This window comes from Rhinolophus sinicus, chromosome 1 (genome assembly GCF_057876585.1).
Source record: "Rhinolophus sinicus isolate RSI-liver-muscle chromosome 1, RSI-T2T, whole genome shotgun sequence".
Classification (NCBI taxonomy): domain Eukaryota; kingdom Metazoa; phylum Chordata; class Mammalia; order Chiroptera; family Rhinolophidae; genus Rhinolophus; species Rhinolophus sinicus.
In genome coordinates, this window is record NC_142501.1 from 107,154,409 (window position 1) to 107,172,092 (window position 17,684).

The 17,684-nt window shown below is 43.0% G+C and overlaps 1 protein-coding gene across 3 annotated transcripts in view; it reads right to left on the reverse strand.

Moving 5' to 3' along the window:
* The window catches only part of PRKCQ (protein kinase C theta), a 111,772-nt gene that overhangs the window by 12,931 nt on the left and 81,157 nt on the right, over positions 1–17,684 (reverse strand). For all 3 annotated transcript variants that reach the window (XM_074325017.2, XM_019738249.3, XM_019738248.3), the window contains exons 13-15: positions 6,656–6,747; positions 5,033–5,095; positions 3,802–3,940 (exon numbers count right to left, since the gene is read on the reverse strand). In XM_074325017.2, coding sequence (XP_074181118.1) covers positions 3,802–3,940; positions 5,033–5,095; positions 6,656–6,747 — 294 coding nt within the window. The remainder of the gene's footprint in view (positions 1–3,801; positions 3,941–5,032; positions 5,096–6,655; positions 6,748–17,684) is intronic.

Sequence of the window (17,684 nt, forward strand, 5' to 3'; positions counted from 1 at the left end):
TACTGAACTGTGCTCTTAAAAATGGGTAAAATGGTGTATTTGATGGTCTGTATATTTTACCACAATTAAAATCCATACATAGGAGCACAACAACAGTTGTTAAATGGAAGGGGGAGATCCTTGTCTTTCATGATGGCTGCTGCCAGGATGGGCTGGGGCCAGCTGCTTTATTGCCCAAAACAAAATAAAGTATTGGAGTACAGAATTTAGAAAGCAAGACTGGGACCCTCTTGGGGTGGCCATCCTTTTCACCCTGCAGTTTAAGGCTTAGCTCAGTGCACGTGTGTGAGCATATCCACATAAACACACACACACACACACACACACACACACACACACACACAGAGGTCATTTTATGAGAGCGTTCCTTATGTGAAATGGAATCGTCCGCCCCCCCTTTGGGATAAATCATGGAATTGTAGCATTGATGGCATTACAAAAGAAAAATGACACTACAGTTCTAGACATTCCCGTATTTTCTAGCAAAGTGGCGTGTCTTGATGCTGGTGGACTTTTCATGCAGCAGAGAAATGTGCAGAGCAGCTGTCTGTGACCCCGACCCCACCCCAGGACTGTCCTTGGGAAATGAGAGAAGCTTGAAGTGAAGTTTAGGCATACTGTGAAAGCGTCTCTAACAAGACTCGCTAAACAAACACCCACAACAGCGAAGCAGCCATGATGGCCAGCCGAAATGCTGCCGTTTTCCTGCTGGCTTAGTCCCTTATTGTGTAGTTTCGGGCAGAATCCCCGGCCTCTCTAAGCATCTTTTGTGAAGAGTGATAATATCTGGCCAGCTTTTCGCTGGGGTTGTTGTGAAGATCCAGTGAGAAGTAGGAAAGACACAGTGCTTTGTCACATGGAAATGACTAGATGTTACGTGATAAATATCTGTCTCGATGAACTGGTACCCATTTGTGAAAATAAAGAGCTAGTTGCCAACAGAATCTCAATACTTAAATGCTAAAGTTCACTTTCAAGTTTAGAAAGTTAACTTGGCCTTAAGGAATAATCTAAAAGTAAACCCAGGGAGAACTGGCAAAGAAAATGAAGATGCACACACAGGCACAACCGGTTCTGATAAATTTGACTAAGGAGCGGCCCAGTTCACAGGCAATTCCCAGGATGTGTCACCAGGGGGAGCCCAAAGCAATCAGAAACTGCTGGAGTATGGTCACATCTTTGTAAACAACTTCATTTGGCAGGACAAGTGAAGAGAAATTTGGAAGACGGGAGACAGCTGTGGTGGAAATGAAGCCTTCTAAAGCTAGGTGATGTTAAGAAAGAATTTCAGCCTTAAGTTAGGAGGAAGCAAAAAATGTAGATTCATATTCAATTATATGCTGTTAGAACGTCTGCAAATGCTTTGCTGGTGTGCGTGAAGGTTTCCCATACTTTATGTGTTTCATTTATAAGACCCCCTGAGGTAATTGGACTTCTGGAGGTCACAAGTCTTACTTCAGGTCTCCTAGTCAGTGAGTTGAAAGCTACGGTATGTTCTGAAGCCTGGTTTTTTGGTTATTTAACCTCATTAGTTTAATGAAGCATAAATATGTTTGTACTATTAATAAAGGGAGTGAAATTTAGTTATTTAAAAACTATTTCATCTTCAGTTCAACCTGATGATTTTTTATGCATATTTTATAACACACAGACTATATTGGCAATAATGTATGAGGTGATATATAATAAATATATATGTACTTGGGATGCTTTTTTAATTGATGAGGGAGCATGGTCAAAACGTTTGCAAATATATAAAGAAGATGCACTGGCAGTTGGATGGTGATGGAGGGGAAAGCCAGGTAAAAGGCCTCACTGGGGTCCAGACAGCAGATGCCAAGGGCCTGGGGTGAGGTACCAATAGTGAGGAAGGGAAGGAATTGGAGAAGCATGGGGGATTAACGCAAAGGGATTCATTCTGAGGACTGAGAGGGAATAGACAGAGAAGTCTCTGTGGTCTAAATTTAAAAGGTCTGTGTGTTTGGACTCAGGAGGGGTAAGGAAGAAGGAGGAAGCTTGGATAAGTCCTAGTGTTCTGGCTACATGGATGTGTAATTCACCAAGAATGGGATAAAGAGCAGGGTGGGTGGGAGTGGAGCAAGCTCAACAGAGACAGGAGTTTGGGACCTGTTATGTTTGAATGGCCTTTGCCAGTTAGTTGGAGATTTCAAGCAAGAAAATGGACATATGGGTCCACAGCAGGAAGAAGTAGTTGGTTTGGGCTGGCCATATTGCCTTCGGAGTTAAAATCATCATCATAAATACAGTTGCTCATGGAGAATGTCGATAGGAAGAGAAGAGGACCAATGATGGAATCATGTGAAGGCAAGCATGCTGGAAGATGAGAGAAAAAGACTACAGTTGCAAAGAGAGAAGTAAGTCACTGAAGCTAAATTCTGGAAGATGTCGAGGGAAACAGAATCAGGAAGGAAGGATTGCCAGAGGAAAGATGTGGCATAAGGCGTTTGTAGGCAGGGAAGTTAAAAGCTGTAATTTCTTGTTGACCAGAGGCCAATCTTGCATTTAGACCAGGTTAAATCAAAATTAAATACCACATCAGCCCAGGGCAAAACCACATACTTTTGAGAGTCAGGATGGCACAATTACTTTGGCAATGACAGAGATTTGCTGCTGTTTGTTTGACCCAGGAAATCAGAGGTCCATCACTGCCTATCAAACAACTAGCACCATTCACACATTTACTGATATTCATTCATTCTTCCGAAAGACTATTTGTTAGCACCGAGCCCTGCAGTCTGTCCTTGCATGTAAGAGTGAACAAGATCACAGTAATCTACATGTGATTCTATCTTAACAAAACTGCATGTGATAAAATGCTACAGAATGATACACACTGTGTGCCAATATCAATGTCCTGCTTTTGAGATTGTAGCAGAGTTATGTAAGATGTAATCACTGGGGGAAGCTGGGTGAAAGGTATACAGGGGTGACGTTTCTGTACTATTTTTGCAACTTCTTGTGAATCTATAATTATTTCAAAATAGAAAGTTAGTAAAAGTGGAATAAGAAATAGCCCCTGACTTGGCTGGTAGTGCAGAGAGATTCAAAGATGAGAAAGCAAGGATGATAAGTGTCATACTGTGGGGAGGACCAGGTGGTATGGGGGTGTCTGATCTCCCTGAGGTGGCAGCTGGGGAGGACTCCATAACAAGGGGAAGGGAGGGGAGAGTTGGATGGATGGATGGATGGATGGAAGGAAGCCTTCCGGGCAAATGACCTTCTTCTGGGGGCTCAGAATATGAGAGTGATGCCTTTATAAAATCAGCTTTCATAGGTTCTCCCTTTATGCTCGTAATAACGTGGCGTAAGTACTATCCTCATTTTGTAGAAGAGAGAATGCAGGTCCATGGACTCCAGGATCCTCTCTGTGCTCACACAGTGGCACTTGGGGACCACTGTGTAGGTTTTTCTGGTCCCCAGATGACACCACTGGACTTATTCAGGTGGATACTTATGAGCGTGTTCAGCATCCACCTGGGTCCTCGCCGCTGTTGCCTCTGGTGGGTCTGGGCAGAGTGGATATATTTTAAGGCCGGGGGTCGGGGGGCCGTGAGTGAAGGGACGTGCTGCATCATTCAGAGGTGACCTGAGTAGCATGAGTACTGTGCTCCATGACACAGTAACAGCAGCCCCTGTGTGTGCGCCACGTGTATGAAATACTGGGGAAAACAAAGTCAAGTCCCCAGTGAGACTGCCTCAGATCTTCTGGTCAGCAGGGGAGGAAGAAGCAGCGGTTGGTGCACGTGTGTGGGATCGGGAAGGAGCACTGCACGTCCCTACCTCCGGGGCGATATAATCAGGGGTCCCACAGAAGGTGTTCGTCCTGGCATCTCCCAACATGTTCTCTTTGCACATCCCGAAGTCCGCTATTTTGATATGTCCATCTTTGTCTAACAGGATGTTATCTAGCTTCAGATCCCTGCAAAACAAAAGCAAAGCAAAACCTCACTTTAATAATGACAATTTTGTTAAGATAGAATCGCCATAGGAGGGGTGGTCTCTTGTCTCATCACTCGTAGTCAGGCCGCCCTCACTTTGGCTACACTCTCTGGAAATGGTTTCCCTAAGTGAACTGTCAGCCTAGTCTGTAAGCACCCAGCCTGGTACTGAGTATCCCTGATGGAAAACTTCAGGGCTGGATTACACAGCTGCTGTCTTCAGCAGTTGGTGTGGGACGTCCCCTACCCCTTATTGATGACCCTGGGTCGGGACCGTGAACGTTTGCCACAGGAGAGCATTGTCCCACTCTCCTCCTAGCTGTAATGTGTCTTCCCTGTATGTCAGGTTCTCAATGTCCCTTCTCACTGCGTCGTGGTGCTGGCCTCCAGCAGCTCAGCCACACCCCCGTCTAGCTCCTTTTTTATATTTACTTCTCCCCCTTAATCTGCAGTGAGTCAGAAAGCAGGCCAATCAGCTTTTGAAGATTTGTATGTCAGCGCTGTATTGAGAAGTAAGGAGAGTGAAGTACAGTAGCTTTCGTCTAAGGAGGATGTGAAGGAGGGTATCCAATGGGACAGACACCCATTCAGGAAAGAGGGTGCGCGTGGCATCTCGTGGACTCCCACAGGTTTCATGGGTGTGTCTGAGTGTTCAAGGCGGACCTCCCCTCTGCCTCCACCCAAAAGGAACACTCAGCCAGCGTTTCTGGGTGGCCCAAAGCAAATCCACGCAGACACAAGAGACACGAAGGGGACAGAAGAGAGGGAGGAAGCAACAAGGTATCAAAGACAAAGAGTGATTGAACGAAAGGAGAGGAATGGAGGTGAGAGGCAGAAGAAGAGTAAGGACCAGAAAAAGGACAAAGTAAGCTCGGGACCTTAGTGCGTTTGAGACTGGAATTTCTTCCTTGGTTGTTACGGAATCATCGTCTGTGTTATCCCTACGGGCAGGAAGCCTGGGTGTGGAACTTTCTGCCACCGGGCCATTTCACGTCACTCAAATACCATGATTACATTAACGGGACCAGGTCATCCAGATAGCTCAGTGTTTCTCTCCAAAGAGTAAAATTTACCTGTAGACAATGCCTTTGGAATGAAGGAACTGCAGACCGAGAATGATTTCAGCAGCATAAAACCTGAGGGGAGGAACATGAGGGTTCACATGAGAGCGTTAACGGAACCAGACAGCCCCCCACTTTATCTAGCGAGTGCTCTGTGCACACACACAACTCTGCTTCATCCGAGCAAAGGGCAGATGTCAGCCCTGACAGACAAAGCAGAGCTGGCATCAGAAGTGTGTACTCCCTGCTACCTGCAGCTGGTGCTTATATTTTAAACCACAATGCTCACACTGTCATTTTCCCCCTAATAACACATACACGAACATTAACTATATAATAATAGTATAGCATAATAGGAAAATAATTTTCCCTTTTATTTTAAACTCTGCATCGAGCCCTTAGACCTGTATGCAGGGTCATTCCAAATAGACCTGCCTTATTTACGTGCAAGAAATGCAGCCCAACAAGGGGAGGAAAGGCTATGAAAAGATGGGGGTGATACGGGGCTCTCCATCTTCAGGGACAGAGGAAAGGAAATGAGTTTACACCATCACTGGTGGGATTACAGCTAGAGATAAGGAGAGATTCCTGGTCGTGCGGTTTGCTGGATTTCACAGAAGAATGCAAACACCGCCCGCGAGGACGCACTAGCTAGCGTGTGTCTGATGGCTTGCGTGTCGTGCAGCGCTGGAAAGGACGCAGGACCCAGTGAATCCTTTCTGGCACGAAAAATGCCTGACGGTTTCTCCGCTGTGGAAATCCCAGACAGTTATCTCTGGGCACTTGGCTGATGGCCCCTGAAGGCAGTGAGGTCAGCGGCGTGCTCCTCAGTAGCTGGATCTCACCAAACAGCCATTTCATCAAGATTTCTGCAGGAGCTGGTGGGCAAGTTCATCTTTCAATCCAGCTCAACCTCAATCAAAGCGTTCCTGAGGGGCGAGTGAAAGATGATTGAAGAAATAAAGCTCATGTGTAGCCGGCATTGGTGAAGGCACCTGCTGGCACAGTTTGTGTTTTGGATGTCACCGTGGTTCCACCACCACTCAGGAAACAGGGCCCACGCGAGGAAGAGTGGTGGGAGTCCCGTGGGACTCAGCTGCCATCCCAGCGGGTGAACGCAGCCAGCTGGTTCGCGTTTGCATCCAGGTTGCTTGCTGCCCAAGGAGGTGAAGATTTATTTTCACACTAAGTGCCTCTTCCTGTTTCCTGGTTCTCATGCTTCATGCTCACGCTGGGCTTCCCACTGAGGGCCTCCGCGAAAGCTTCATCCTGTGACCCGTGTAAGATCTGTGCTACATCTGACTGCTTTCTTTTCAGGGGGTGACTATTTGCTTCCGTGCTCAGATCGTTTATAACAGAAGCCGGATGAATTGAGGCATCTCCCTGAGAAACTAAACAGTTGATTTCAAAACACAGATAAAGGAAACAAAGCTGACATGCATGTGAGCTTCATAAACTGGGAAAACTGTTGCCTTGTGTGATTTGTTCCCTGGGATTACTGTGTCCTGGGAGTCAGGCGTGCCAAGTGAGGAAACAAAAATGCCACCGGGGAAAAGTATTCCGTGGGCATTGTGGGGAGACACAGAAACTACCAACAACGATGGAAACACCCCAAACCCTCCCAAGGAATCTTACGTTGCTCTGGAAAGATCAAACTTGTGGCAGCTTTGGATATGGTACATTAAGTCTCCTCCGTTGAGATACTCCATCACGAAAAAGAGGTTTTCCTAGGGAAAAAAAAAGCAGTCCCAACCCTTAGCTTCCTTGAAGAAAAGAACACAAGGATTACTTTTTAAATGGGTTTAGGTTATTTCACAGGAACCAATTCTGTCTTGAGATCACTTATGAAAAGACTGTCCAACGAAATTGGCCGATCTACAGCATTTCTGAGCCCTGAGAAGCCAGCAGCCTATTGGACATTTGCTAGGATGCTCGTATGCTAGGATTCCACAGACGGGCACAGCACGGCTGAGGGTCCAGCTGGACTCGTTTGCCTGGCAGTGGGGTGATGTTGGCACTTAGTGGGTACTAATTGTCTCCCTTCTGAGATTGCCAGTGTGTGGGATGGGAGACAGAATCCACATCGGGGATCTGACTTCAGGGGTAGGCTGGAGGCATCCCTGTGCTCAACACTCAGTAATAGCTCTGAACGTGTTCTACAGGCATGGGCCTGTGGGAGGGATGAGCGTGGACATGCTCCCTGCTACCTCTGCCATCAAAGATGGTGAGACGCAGTCCTGCCTTCAGGGAGCTTACAGTCAACAACAGCCATCTCTCTCTCCAGTCCAGGCTTCGCTGGTGGCAAGTCACGGCTTGCAAGCATGTTGTCCCTGTCAGAGGACTCCACGCATGTTATTAGAGCTGGTGCCCTTGAGTGACAGCTGTCAAAAGCAAGGCTGAGTGGTCTGCAAGGTGTGGTCACACTGTCAGAGGTGGCTATGATTCCAGGACGTCTGAGCTCCTCCTCCTGCATGAGTCAGTTCGTCCTCTGTAACTATACTCATAGCCCTTTGAGCGCCCTGATTTTTAGACTCCCCACGGACCACAGAATTAGTAATCCATAAAGTGTAAAGACATTGTGGCATGTCTGTGCATAAATTTGCACCTGCAAACCTCACCTGGGTGATTTTTTAACAGAATTAACCTTTAAGTTTCGGTGTGAAACTAACTGTGGCCCCAGGGTATACGAGGTGACGGTAGAAATGGCATCCTGTTCTGACAATGAGTACATTGCCTGTTATTTTAATGGAGGCCAGGTCTTCACAGAACTGGGGAAACCAAGTATTGTGGCCCTTCTCTCAAAAATGCAGGTAAATGTAAGCGTCACTCTGCTTTTTCAAAATGGACCTCAGACAGGAGGCAGTGGAGCCCACTCTTGGTCTTGTGGACAGGCCCAAATTCTCTGCTGACATAAACCCTAACATTGATATTTCACACATACTTTGAGATGAATCATTTGCCTCATTTGCACACACCTGCTTTCTCATTAGCACCGGTGCCCTGGAGCTCTTGTAGCCGTAACTATTATATGAACACTTTCTAACCTTTATCTTTTTACCCACAACTACGATGGCCCTTACACGCACAGTGGTGGGATCACCCAAGGATTCAGGAGAACGAAAGGTATAAAAGCTTAAAGTGACACCATTTATAACAGTGCTCAGATGAAAGATTCCCTTTCCGTGTTGGGATGCTTACAAATTCCTATAAGGCTGACATTTCGGAATTTACAAACTGTCAGTTTGGACTTGTTGAAAGTGGGGGAAGGCGATTCGGGGCAAAAGGTGAACTCTTACTCCTGCGCGTTCCCGGCACAGCAGGCCCATCGCTTCTTGTGTCTAGATCAGACTCTGCACCTGTGGCAGGGATTGGGAATTGAATTTGTGCCGCGAAAGAGAGTCTAAGAAACCATGGGACTCGGCCACTGTTTACTCCCATGGGCATCCCGAGAAGACCACGCTGCCGTATAGTGGTTACTAATTGACCAGTAATGGAGATTTACAGCATGTTGGATGCCATGCTTAATTCCACTAAAAGACTTTATGGTTCCACAGTAAATCTTTCGAAACGATCTGTTACATTTCTCATCTTTATATTAAGCTGGGGGCACTGAAAGAAGCCCACTGATTTTGGTTACTTATGATGGCATTTTGCTTTAGTTTAAGTCTTTGGTTTGGGTGAATACCAGCTAAAACATGGACTTAATTTTTAAAGGCCTGCTTGGGTGGGCAGGAAGGGCGACCTGTTATTCCTCTAGAGGGTGCTGTGCTGAGATCTTTGCCCCCTCCTAGGGGTTCTGATAGCTGTCTGGAAGTCTCTGGGATCCACTCATCCAGGGAACCCGTGGGTCCACTCTGGGCCCAGTGAGATGGCTCTGTGATGAAATTAGCATCCACATGTGCACATACAAACTACACAGTCCCGGGGTTTGCGTTTTGAGTATCGCAGTTTGAAAGATGGGTAAACCTTTTCCAAGTTGAATCGCAAATCCCGGTCATAAAAAGTAAATGCAAATAGAATAGCCTCAAACTTTCGGAAACATCTGGCAAGGAGTGCTCAGAGCTGAAGGTGACCTGCCCCTGACCTGGAACCCTGCAGGACCACTATCGAAAAGACAAGTCTGCCCACTGGAGAAACTCCAGATTGGGTCGCGTAGGGCCAAACCCAGAGGACCGCGGTGCCGTGGGGTAATTGCTAAGGCCACAGACTTCGCCCTTCCTCAAACCTGAATTCAGATCTCCTCTGTTTGTGACCTTGGAGAAACGACAAGGTCTTAACTTAGCTTCTACCAGCCTCATAGTCTTCATTTGTGAAATGGAGGGAATGGTATCCCCACCTCCTAGGGTTGTCCTAAATATTACATGAGATACACGTAGAAAGCTGGCTCATGGTTGGCACTCGGCATGCACTCGCTATATGCTAGCTGTTGTCATTATAGGAGACAATTTCAAAGCCAGTCAACAAATAAAAACACACAGCAGCTTTTTCAGAGAAAGGACCAGCACAGTCTGGTGGCTCTTGAAACAAAGAGGGAAATGGAGTTGGCGCTCCTCCAGCCTGATCTTTCTGTTCTGATCCCGAGCTGGAAGAAAATGCAAAGCAGGCTTCCGAGGGGGAATATGGACTCGCCAGGGTAGACCTCTCTTCTTTGGGTCTGGTCATATGTTAACTGATGCCCACGATTCTTTCAGGAGAGCGAGAATGGACACGTGATGGTGGTGGGGGACCGGATGCTCCATCTGCCCTAGACTTAGATTTTTTTCATCCACAACATTTGTGGCATGGAGATGCTGTCTCTGTACTGTCACTAACTGGCTTGAGATCAGATAAACCTCACCATCCCCAGGCTTCAGTCTCAGCCTCTGGGAAATGAGAAGGATTGGCAGGACCCTCAACTACATCCCCCTTTACTGGCCTAAAGACTCCCTGATTTTCACTGTACATTTAATTTCCCCCCCTTTTCTTGGGGGAAAGATGAAATGAACAAACTGTGACTAGTGAGCACATTGCAAGACTTATATAGTGCTTCCCAAATGATAAACATTGGTAAGAAGATGGTATGCTTGTAAAATTCTTAACAGCAGTCTTTGACCAGAAGCAACGCATATTTAAAGACAAATGAAAGGAGTAGAGATGAGCCTTTCCTTTGAACCTCCAAGGCAGTAAGTACGATGGCTGGGTTCATTATGGCCCACTGTGACACCCAGAGAAGGTCTGAAAACACCAGTCAGAGGCCCTCCTGCCATCTAAGTAGTCTCCTGGTTCTGCCAATAGACCTTGGTTGGCTATTGTTGGGGCCAGGACCTCTGTGTCCGCGTCCTGGCTGCTTTACCATACGCATGAATCCCACCGCAGGCCCAGGGCTGAAAAGCAAACTGGGTTAGAACAGACTGTGGCTTAGCCCTGTTTTGGGTAGACAAGAATGGCAGGAGAATGACTTCTGGATTGGTCTTTGCATTTTGTTTCTGAATCGTGCGTCTTATTCTTTTAGGAAGAACTCCCGCAAGCCTGCCCGGAGAAGAGTATTTTACCTCTGACTTTGGAAACGAATTGAAACAAAGGAGTGGACCTCAACCCCTAGGACCCGCGCCCCAGTCCAAGCAGTCGGTGAGTTGTTTTCACTTTGCCTACCTACTGGCTCCTTGGAAAAGTGAATTTTATAATTTGGAAGGTTGCCTTACTTGGCCAAGTTTCCTGCAGGAGGAAACACACTAAGGTTCTTGCAACCTCTGTTGGTTGCAAGGTGGACTGATTTGTAAAGTGAGTGTTCCCATAAGTCTTCATGTACATGGTCCTCAAGGTAAGTTCTCTGACTGTTCTTCCTTCATCCACTGATCTTATTAATGAAACGATAAAACACTGGGCATGTTTGCGTCCTGTCGGTGAAGTGAGTTTGAGTTGGGGTTTGACAGTATAATTGCATCAGGGCCACTGAAAGAAGTGGTTCATTGACTAATGCTGCACAACCTCTGGCGAACAAGAAAGCATTTGATATACCATTCAATAACATTTATTTATTGATCAGCTCTCCAGTTTACAAATATACCTGTGATATGGGTGCTGCTCTGTATGCCAGACCATAAAAACAAGAGAGTAATGGTTATTGCTTTGCTGTGATTTTCTGACAACTGAAGGCAATAATCAATGCTGATATTCTGTAGCTAGATGGGTATTCAAAGCTCTGTGGCTTTTTATTTTTATTTTTTGGTGCTTTTAAAAATGGTATTTGTTATATTCCTGCATAATCATTTAAATATATATTGAGTACTTTCAAAAATTCAAAATAGCCTCGTGTTTTTGCAAAGAATTATGTGTGTTTGTGTACAAAGTACTGAATTTTCCAGTTTTCACAAGTATCTTTCCTTACTTGATTGGAAGAACTGTATAGATGGTTCCCCTGTGTTCTTATAAAAACATGAGATCACTTTAGGGGGATTCTAAATTCCTTTGTATTCATTTTCTTTGTGAAATATCTATATGAAATTTAGCTGTAAAAGTAATTTATACTGGTGAAAAAAGGAAGGGAGGTAAAGGCTGTATACAAAAATGGACACATTTAAATAGTCTGCTAATCCAAGAGCTGGAAAAAAAATAGATTTTGGATAACATATATTATGTACTAATTTCAGTGGTTTTCAAGGCCAAATCTTTTAAATCAGTCCGGTCTAAATTTAACCAAGACATTGACTTTGATTCTCTGCCTTTGTGACTTTTTACTTACACTGTTGATGCACTGAGTCTGAATTAGAAGTGGAGGTGGGGTCCCCTTCAGTGAAGGTTTGCATTTTTACTTCTACTTCCTGTGCCCCCAAAGCAAGGTTGTAGTTGAGAATAACAACCTGTGAGTGCTGCCTTTTTTGACATCCTGAGCTCTGTGGTCATGAGGACATGAAGGGACTTCCTGTCTCAAAATAGACCACGGAACTGGGATCAGGGCTGCCCTAGCTCTGCGCTCAGAGGAGCGCCCAGTTGAGGTGGAGCTTGCATCCGGCTGGCATACCTGCTGGGCACACTGGATGCTGGGCTCACCCAAACAGCTCACTGGTACACTTACACGTCCTGCATCGGTGTGGTCACACCAACACTCAGTTCCTTAGGTATGCTTGTAATTTAGAAGGCTGGAGCAATTCTGAACTTGGAGTAATTTATTCCTTTCTTCCGTATTGAGCTATAAATTAAAACATTCTAGAAAAACAGGTGTATTGCCTTTTTCATAAAGAATATAGTATAACAAACTTAACAGATAATCACTTATTTACTTTCTATATAAAAATGTAGAGATAGAGTGTGTGTGTGTGTGAGAGAGAGAGAGAGAGAGAGAGAGAGAGAGAGAGAGAGAGAGACAGAGTCAGAGATGGAGAGACAGAGAGAAAGACAGACAGACAGAGGGGGCGGAGGAAGAGAAGGGAGAGGGGAGGGAGCGAGAAATGGCTTTCTGTGGACTAGCAAACTCATTTATTAGGGCCTGTTGATATTTCTACTGTAAACTCTAATTAGTAAAATTCACTGCCTTCAATAGATTCGTTAGTGTATGTCAGAAATAATGTTCCAGTTTCTAGAGGTTTGTACCTTGCAGTGAGAACTCAGTCTTTGTTGGTGTTTACTGGCTTTATTGTTCCACAGGATCTTCTTGCATTAATAACAACCAAATTATTTTCCTTCATCACAGAAGTACAAACAGGACCCTATTTCATGAATTTTAAAACTGTTTTCTTTGATATGATTAGGTCTCCAAATGAGAGGCAATGTAACAGTTAGGCCTATGGACTTTGCCACCAAGCTGCCCAAATTCGGATCCTGACTCCCATACTTAGTAGCTGTTTGACCTTTAATGTGTTGCCGACCCTCTTAGGGCCACCTCATTTTCCTTAACTGTGAAATGGGGATAATAATAGTGTCTACTTCATAAGGTTACTGTGAAGATTAAACGCGCTAAAATGTGTAATGTGCGTAGAACACGGACTTGGACTGACACCGTAAATGCTCTATAAATATCAGCTGTTATTATATGTATGATGGTACTTATTACATGTGATACACGTGCCATGCACATTGTATTGAGACATGCATGAGTATGTCCACAGGTACGGGAGGGTCTCGGGAGCAGATTGAGTTTTAACATAAAGGGCAAGTTTTAAGGAATATGATTTTGAGGTGAAAATGACCTACTCTGTGGAAGATTTTAAAGTTACTAAATTATCATTGATATAAGAAAAAAGGTGCAAAAAGAAGAAAAAGAAAGAAAATGTTCCAAAATCCTACGTCTGGGTATCCTCGAACAATATAACTGGGAACAACTCTCTTCTTTTATAATAGTTTTGTGTACTTTCCAGGGTTGAAAGGATGTTTTGGTGTAATTACTTTTATAATGAGGGAAAGTATTAATGAATTTTACTTGAAAGTTTTAAATGAGTGATTTTTCTACCCCCTTATGTTTATATGGCATAGATTCTCAGTATTTGCCAAGGGAATTGATTATTCTTGTTCAGATTTAGGCTGTGAAGAGCAGATTCCCCAAAGTACAAGGAATAGTTAGGGCCTTGTACTCTAGTCAATTTCATTGTTAGTCACCCCATATTATATTATATTATATTATATTATATTATATTATATTATATTATATTATATTATATTATATTATATTATATTATATTATACTATACTATACTATACTATACTATACTATACCGGTCTTTATAAGACTGGGTCTTATATTAATTTTTGCTCCAAAAGATGCATTAGAGCTGATGGTCCGGCTAGGTCTTATTTTCGGGGAAACATGGTACTCCTATTTGTAGTGTTGGCCTGGAAATTTACATTCAGTGTTGGATGGCAAGTCAGATGCCATCTTTCTCAGGTCACTTAAATTGAAACTGGCAGGTTTTTAAACATAAATAAAGTATATCCAAGGCACCGGGTAGTAGAGTCATCTGATCACATACTTTTAAAATCACATTTCATCAAAATAATGCAAATAGAATAATTCTTTCAAAGAAGAATAGAAATATCAGAAAGATTTAAAAAAGGAAGCATCATTAAAATAAAAATCTATGTTCACAATATAAAAGAAATATGACTAAATGCAAGATTAAAGTGATAGATTTCTCACAGGACTGTGTCTGCACACACAAATATCATTTAAAGAAGTTAAAAGTCCTAGGGCTGTCAAAATATATCAATATTTATAATGTGAGATAGTTCTTTAAAAGAACATTTTTTGAATGGATATTCTAGAATTAGTAAAGGGGAAATGTAAAGATGGACTCAGAAGTTATTTTGATATGATCTAACTTCTACACTGCTTTCTCCTTAGAACGATTACATTCCTTTTTAATAAGAGAATGAAAATAAGGAGCTCAGAAAATTATTTAGTAACGATGACTATTCAGTATAGCTAATGGTTGCCAAATGTGCCTGTATTTGTTGAATATAGGACAAGTTTATACAATTAAAGAAATTAGCTAATAATAATTTTATCAAACCAATAACAATTAATTTTGAAAATACACAGAGAACTTGGCAAATGTCATGCAATTGAGGTCAGGAATATAGACTCCCTCTCCAGAAAAAAATAAAGTGGGAAAAGAAGGAAAAGAATAGTTGTAGTCATTTTTTCCTACTATTTTTTTCCTTTAAAGGCTAGTAAATTAATGTGATGAATTTTATATGAGAAGATTTGCAATGTCTGAAGAAGAAATAAAATTAGAAGCAAAATATTCATTACTGGTACCCCTTTAAGAATATCATATGTTAAGCATATGTAATAAATGTTGTAGCATCCAAGATTGTGGTATAATATTGAAATCAGAGAGTAGAATTCAGCTCTACTTTGGAACGTATCCTGTTACAGCCAATGGAAAGTTCTGGAAAGTGCACCCTGAGGAACAATGGGGAGCCAATCCATATCTAAAATTAAATGAAATAATGCACATACAGTATGTAGCCCTGTACGTGGCACATAGTAAGGACTCCTTAGTCCATGTTGAACTTTGTCACATGCATTGTTGTTACTCTGTCACACAGGAAAGGAAAGCATGTAGTTGTATTATGGTCAGAGCATGGAGGGCCCCACCATTTACAAGGTCTGGAGCAAGAATACAAACAGGTGCCCCATACCATGTGTCTAAAATTTTAAATGTTATAAATCAAGCTCATCAGCCATGAAACTAAGTATGTATATCCTAGTATATTTCTATGAAATATATGTCAATCATGACCAAGACAGCCAGTGACGAGTTTAGAACTCCCCCAGGTCTCGCCCCAGTTAAGTGGCCTCAAGGGGAAAGAATTCCTGCCCGCTCCCACTTCCCACAGCAGAATCTAGGAAGATGTTCACACATGCGTTGAGCTATTTGGGTCTGGAATTCTGGGGTTCTGGAGCATGGCTTAGGAACAGGGATGGGGACAGAGAGGGGCATGACTCCTTGCTCTGTGGGGAGAAGTGGCTGGAGGAAGGACAGAAGGAGGCTTCTCAAGTGAGAGGGTGGGGAGAGCCCCTCTTGCTTGGGTCTAAATTTAGGACATGCAGTGGCTAATTCTCCAGTTAACTGAGCCATGAGTTGGATTTGAGGTTTAAGTACCTTGAAATATCAAGGTTATTAACAATTTTGGGTTGAGAGTGTTGTCTAGAGAAGAGCACTAGACAGTGATCGGCTGGGCTGATGTTTGGATCTCAGTTCCTTTGGTGTCAAAATAAGGGGATCTGCCTCCTTCTTACATTGAAAAAATTCTTTGTCTATTGAGTCTGTCATAAGAAAAAGAAATGAGTACAACTAATCAAATTAGTAGCTATCAGCAACCAAGATGTACCCCAGTAGGTGAATGTATAAACAAACTGTGGTCCATCCAGACAATGGCATATTACTTGGCAATAAAAAGAAATGAGCTATTAAAAGCCATAAAAAGATATGAAGGAAACTTACATGCATATTACTAAGTGAAAGAAGCCAATCTGAAAAGACTGTGTGGTTCTAAGTATATGACATTCTGGAAAAGCAAAACTATGGAGATAGTATAAAAAGATCAGTGGTCAGGGGCGGCTGATTAACTCAGTTGGTTAGAGCACGGTGCTCTTAACGACAAGGTTGCCGGTTCGAACCCCACATGGGCCACTGTGAGCTGTGCCCTCCACAACTAGATTGAAACAACTACTTGACTTGGAGCTGATGGGTCCTGGAAAAACACACTTAAATAAATAAAAGTTTAAAAAACAAATAGAGTCCTCAGAATAAAACAGCTCCCTTCCCACCTGCGATTTTCAGGCATTGAAACAATTGTGTGTGACACTATAATGGTGGATGCATGTCATACATTTGTCAAAGCATGTAGAATGTTCAATATAAAAAGTGAACCGTAATGTAAACTTGAGTGAATAATAATGCATCAATATGGACTTAGCAGTTATAACAAATGTACCACCCTAAAGCAAGATGTTAAAAATAGGGGAAGCTATGCGGGTTAGGCGGGAGGAGGGGATATGTGAGAACTCTCTGTACTTTCCACTCAAGTTTTCTATAAACCTAAATCTGCTCTAAAGAATAAAGTCTGTTTATTAAAAAAACTTGTAGACATAGACCAGCCAGTACATTCAAAATAATGCTAATGTATATGACTAGAAGAAAAACATTCTTTAGAGTCTTCTTCATATGGAATTTATACAAATATCAATAAAATAATGACAAGAATATGGAGACTAATAAAGTTCTGCTAAATTCTCATAATGTTTATTTGCCCCATAAAGGCAGAAATTTACACAAAAGAGGTAGCGTTGTAGGTTCTATTTAAAATCTCCCTTGAAATGATGACTTCTAGAAACATGTTTTAATTTATTTTCATTGACAGTGTCCACTTAAAATATTTGTAAGTGCTCTTCTAGAAACAGTTTTTTTTTCATAGTGTTTCCTAGAGAACTATTGCTTATTTTTTTTAACCTATTAAGCACTTAGGATTTAAGAGTTCATTCCCATTCTGGATAAACACAGATGATGGAATGGTTGTAGAAGTCACACAGTAAGTTCTATTTCTTTGTCTTGAAGGCTAATCTCACCTTGCCAATTTTCATTATTTTCCATCCCTGGGAAATTCCCAACAGACGCTTTCCCTTTTAAACGTTGGTCCTTAGATAGTACCTCAAAATTTCTTCTGTCTCTTACTGTATCTTTCTTGGTGCCCCCGCTACTGACATTTCCAGTCTTTTCTGTGTCTCCAGGGTCTCAGTCCTGTTCCTGTTGCTCTCATTTCTAGCCTGAGGCAATGTCCTACTTTGTTGGGGTGATTGCATTCACTGTGAGCACCCTCAAATTTCCTCTCCTGCTAACCGAGTCGCTCTCTCCTGCTTCCTCCTTTTACTTCATTTCTCAGAAGTAAGAACCCTCCTAACCCCTTTCCTTCCAGAATCTTCCACCACAAACTCCTCCCTATTGTCTGGTTTCTTTCTCTGTCTCAAGCAGTTTTCATTATTTTCAGCCTTTAAACCCTGTGATCATAGCAGGCTTCTATCTTCTGAAACATACTTTCTGAAAGATTTCTGTATGACCACCACCTCCACCTGCCTGCCTCTCACTCCTATGTCTCTGTCAACCTGACATATGCTGTCATCCTCCTGCTAAGATGCTTCTGTCTGCTCCTCTTAAACGAAGTCAACAGTTGGCCTCTTTGCCACTCT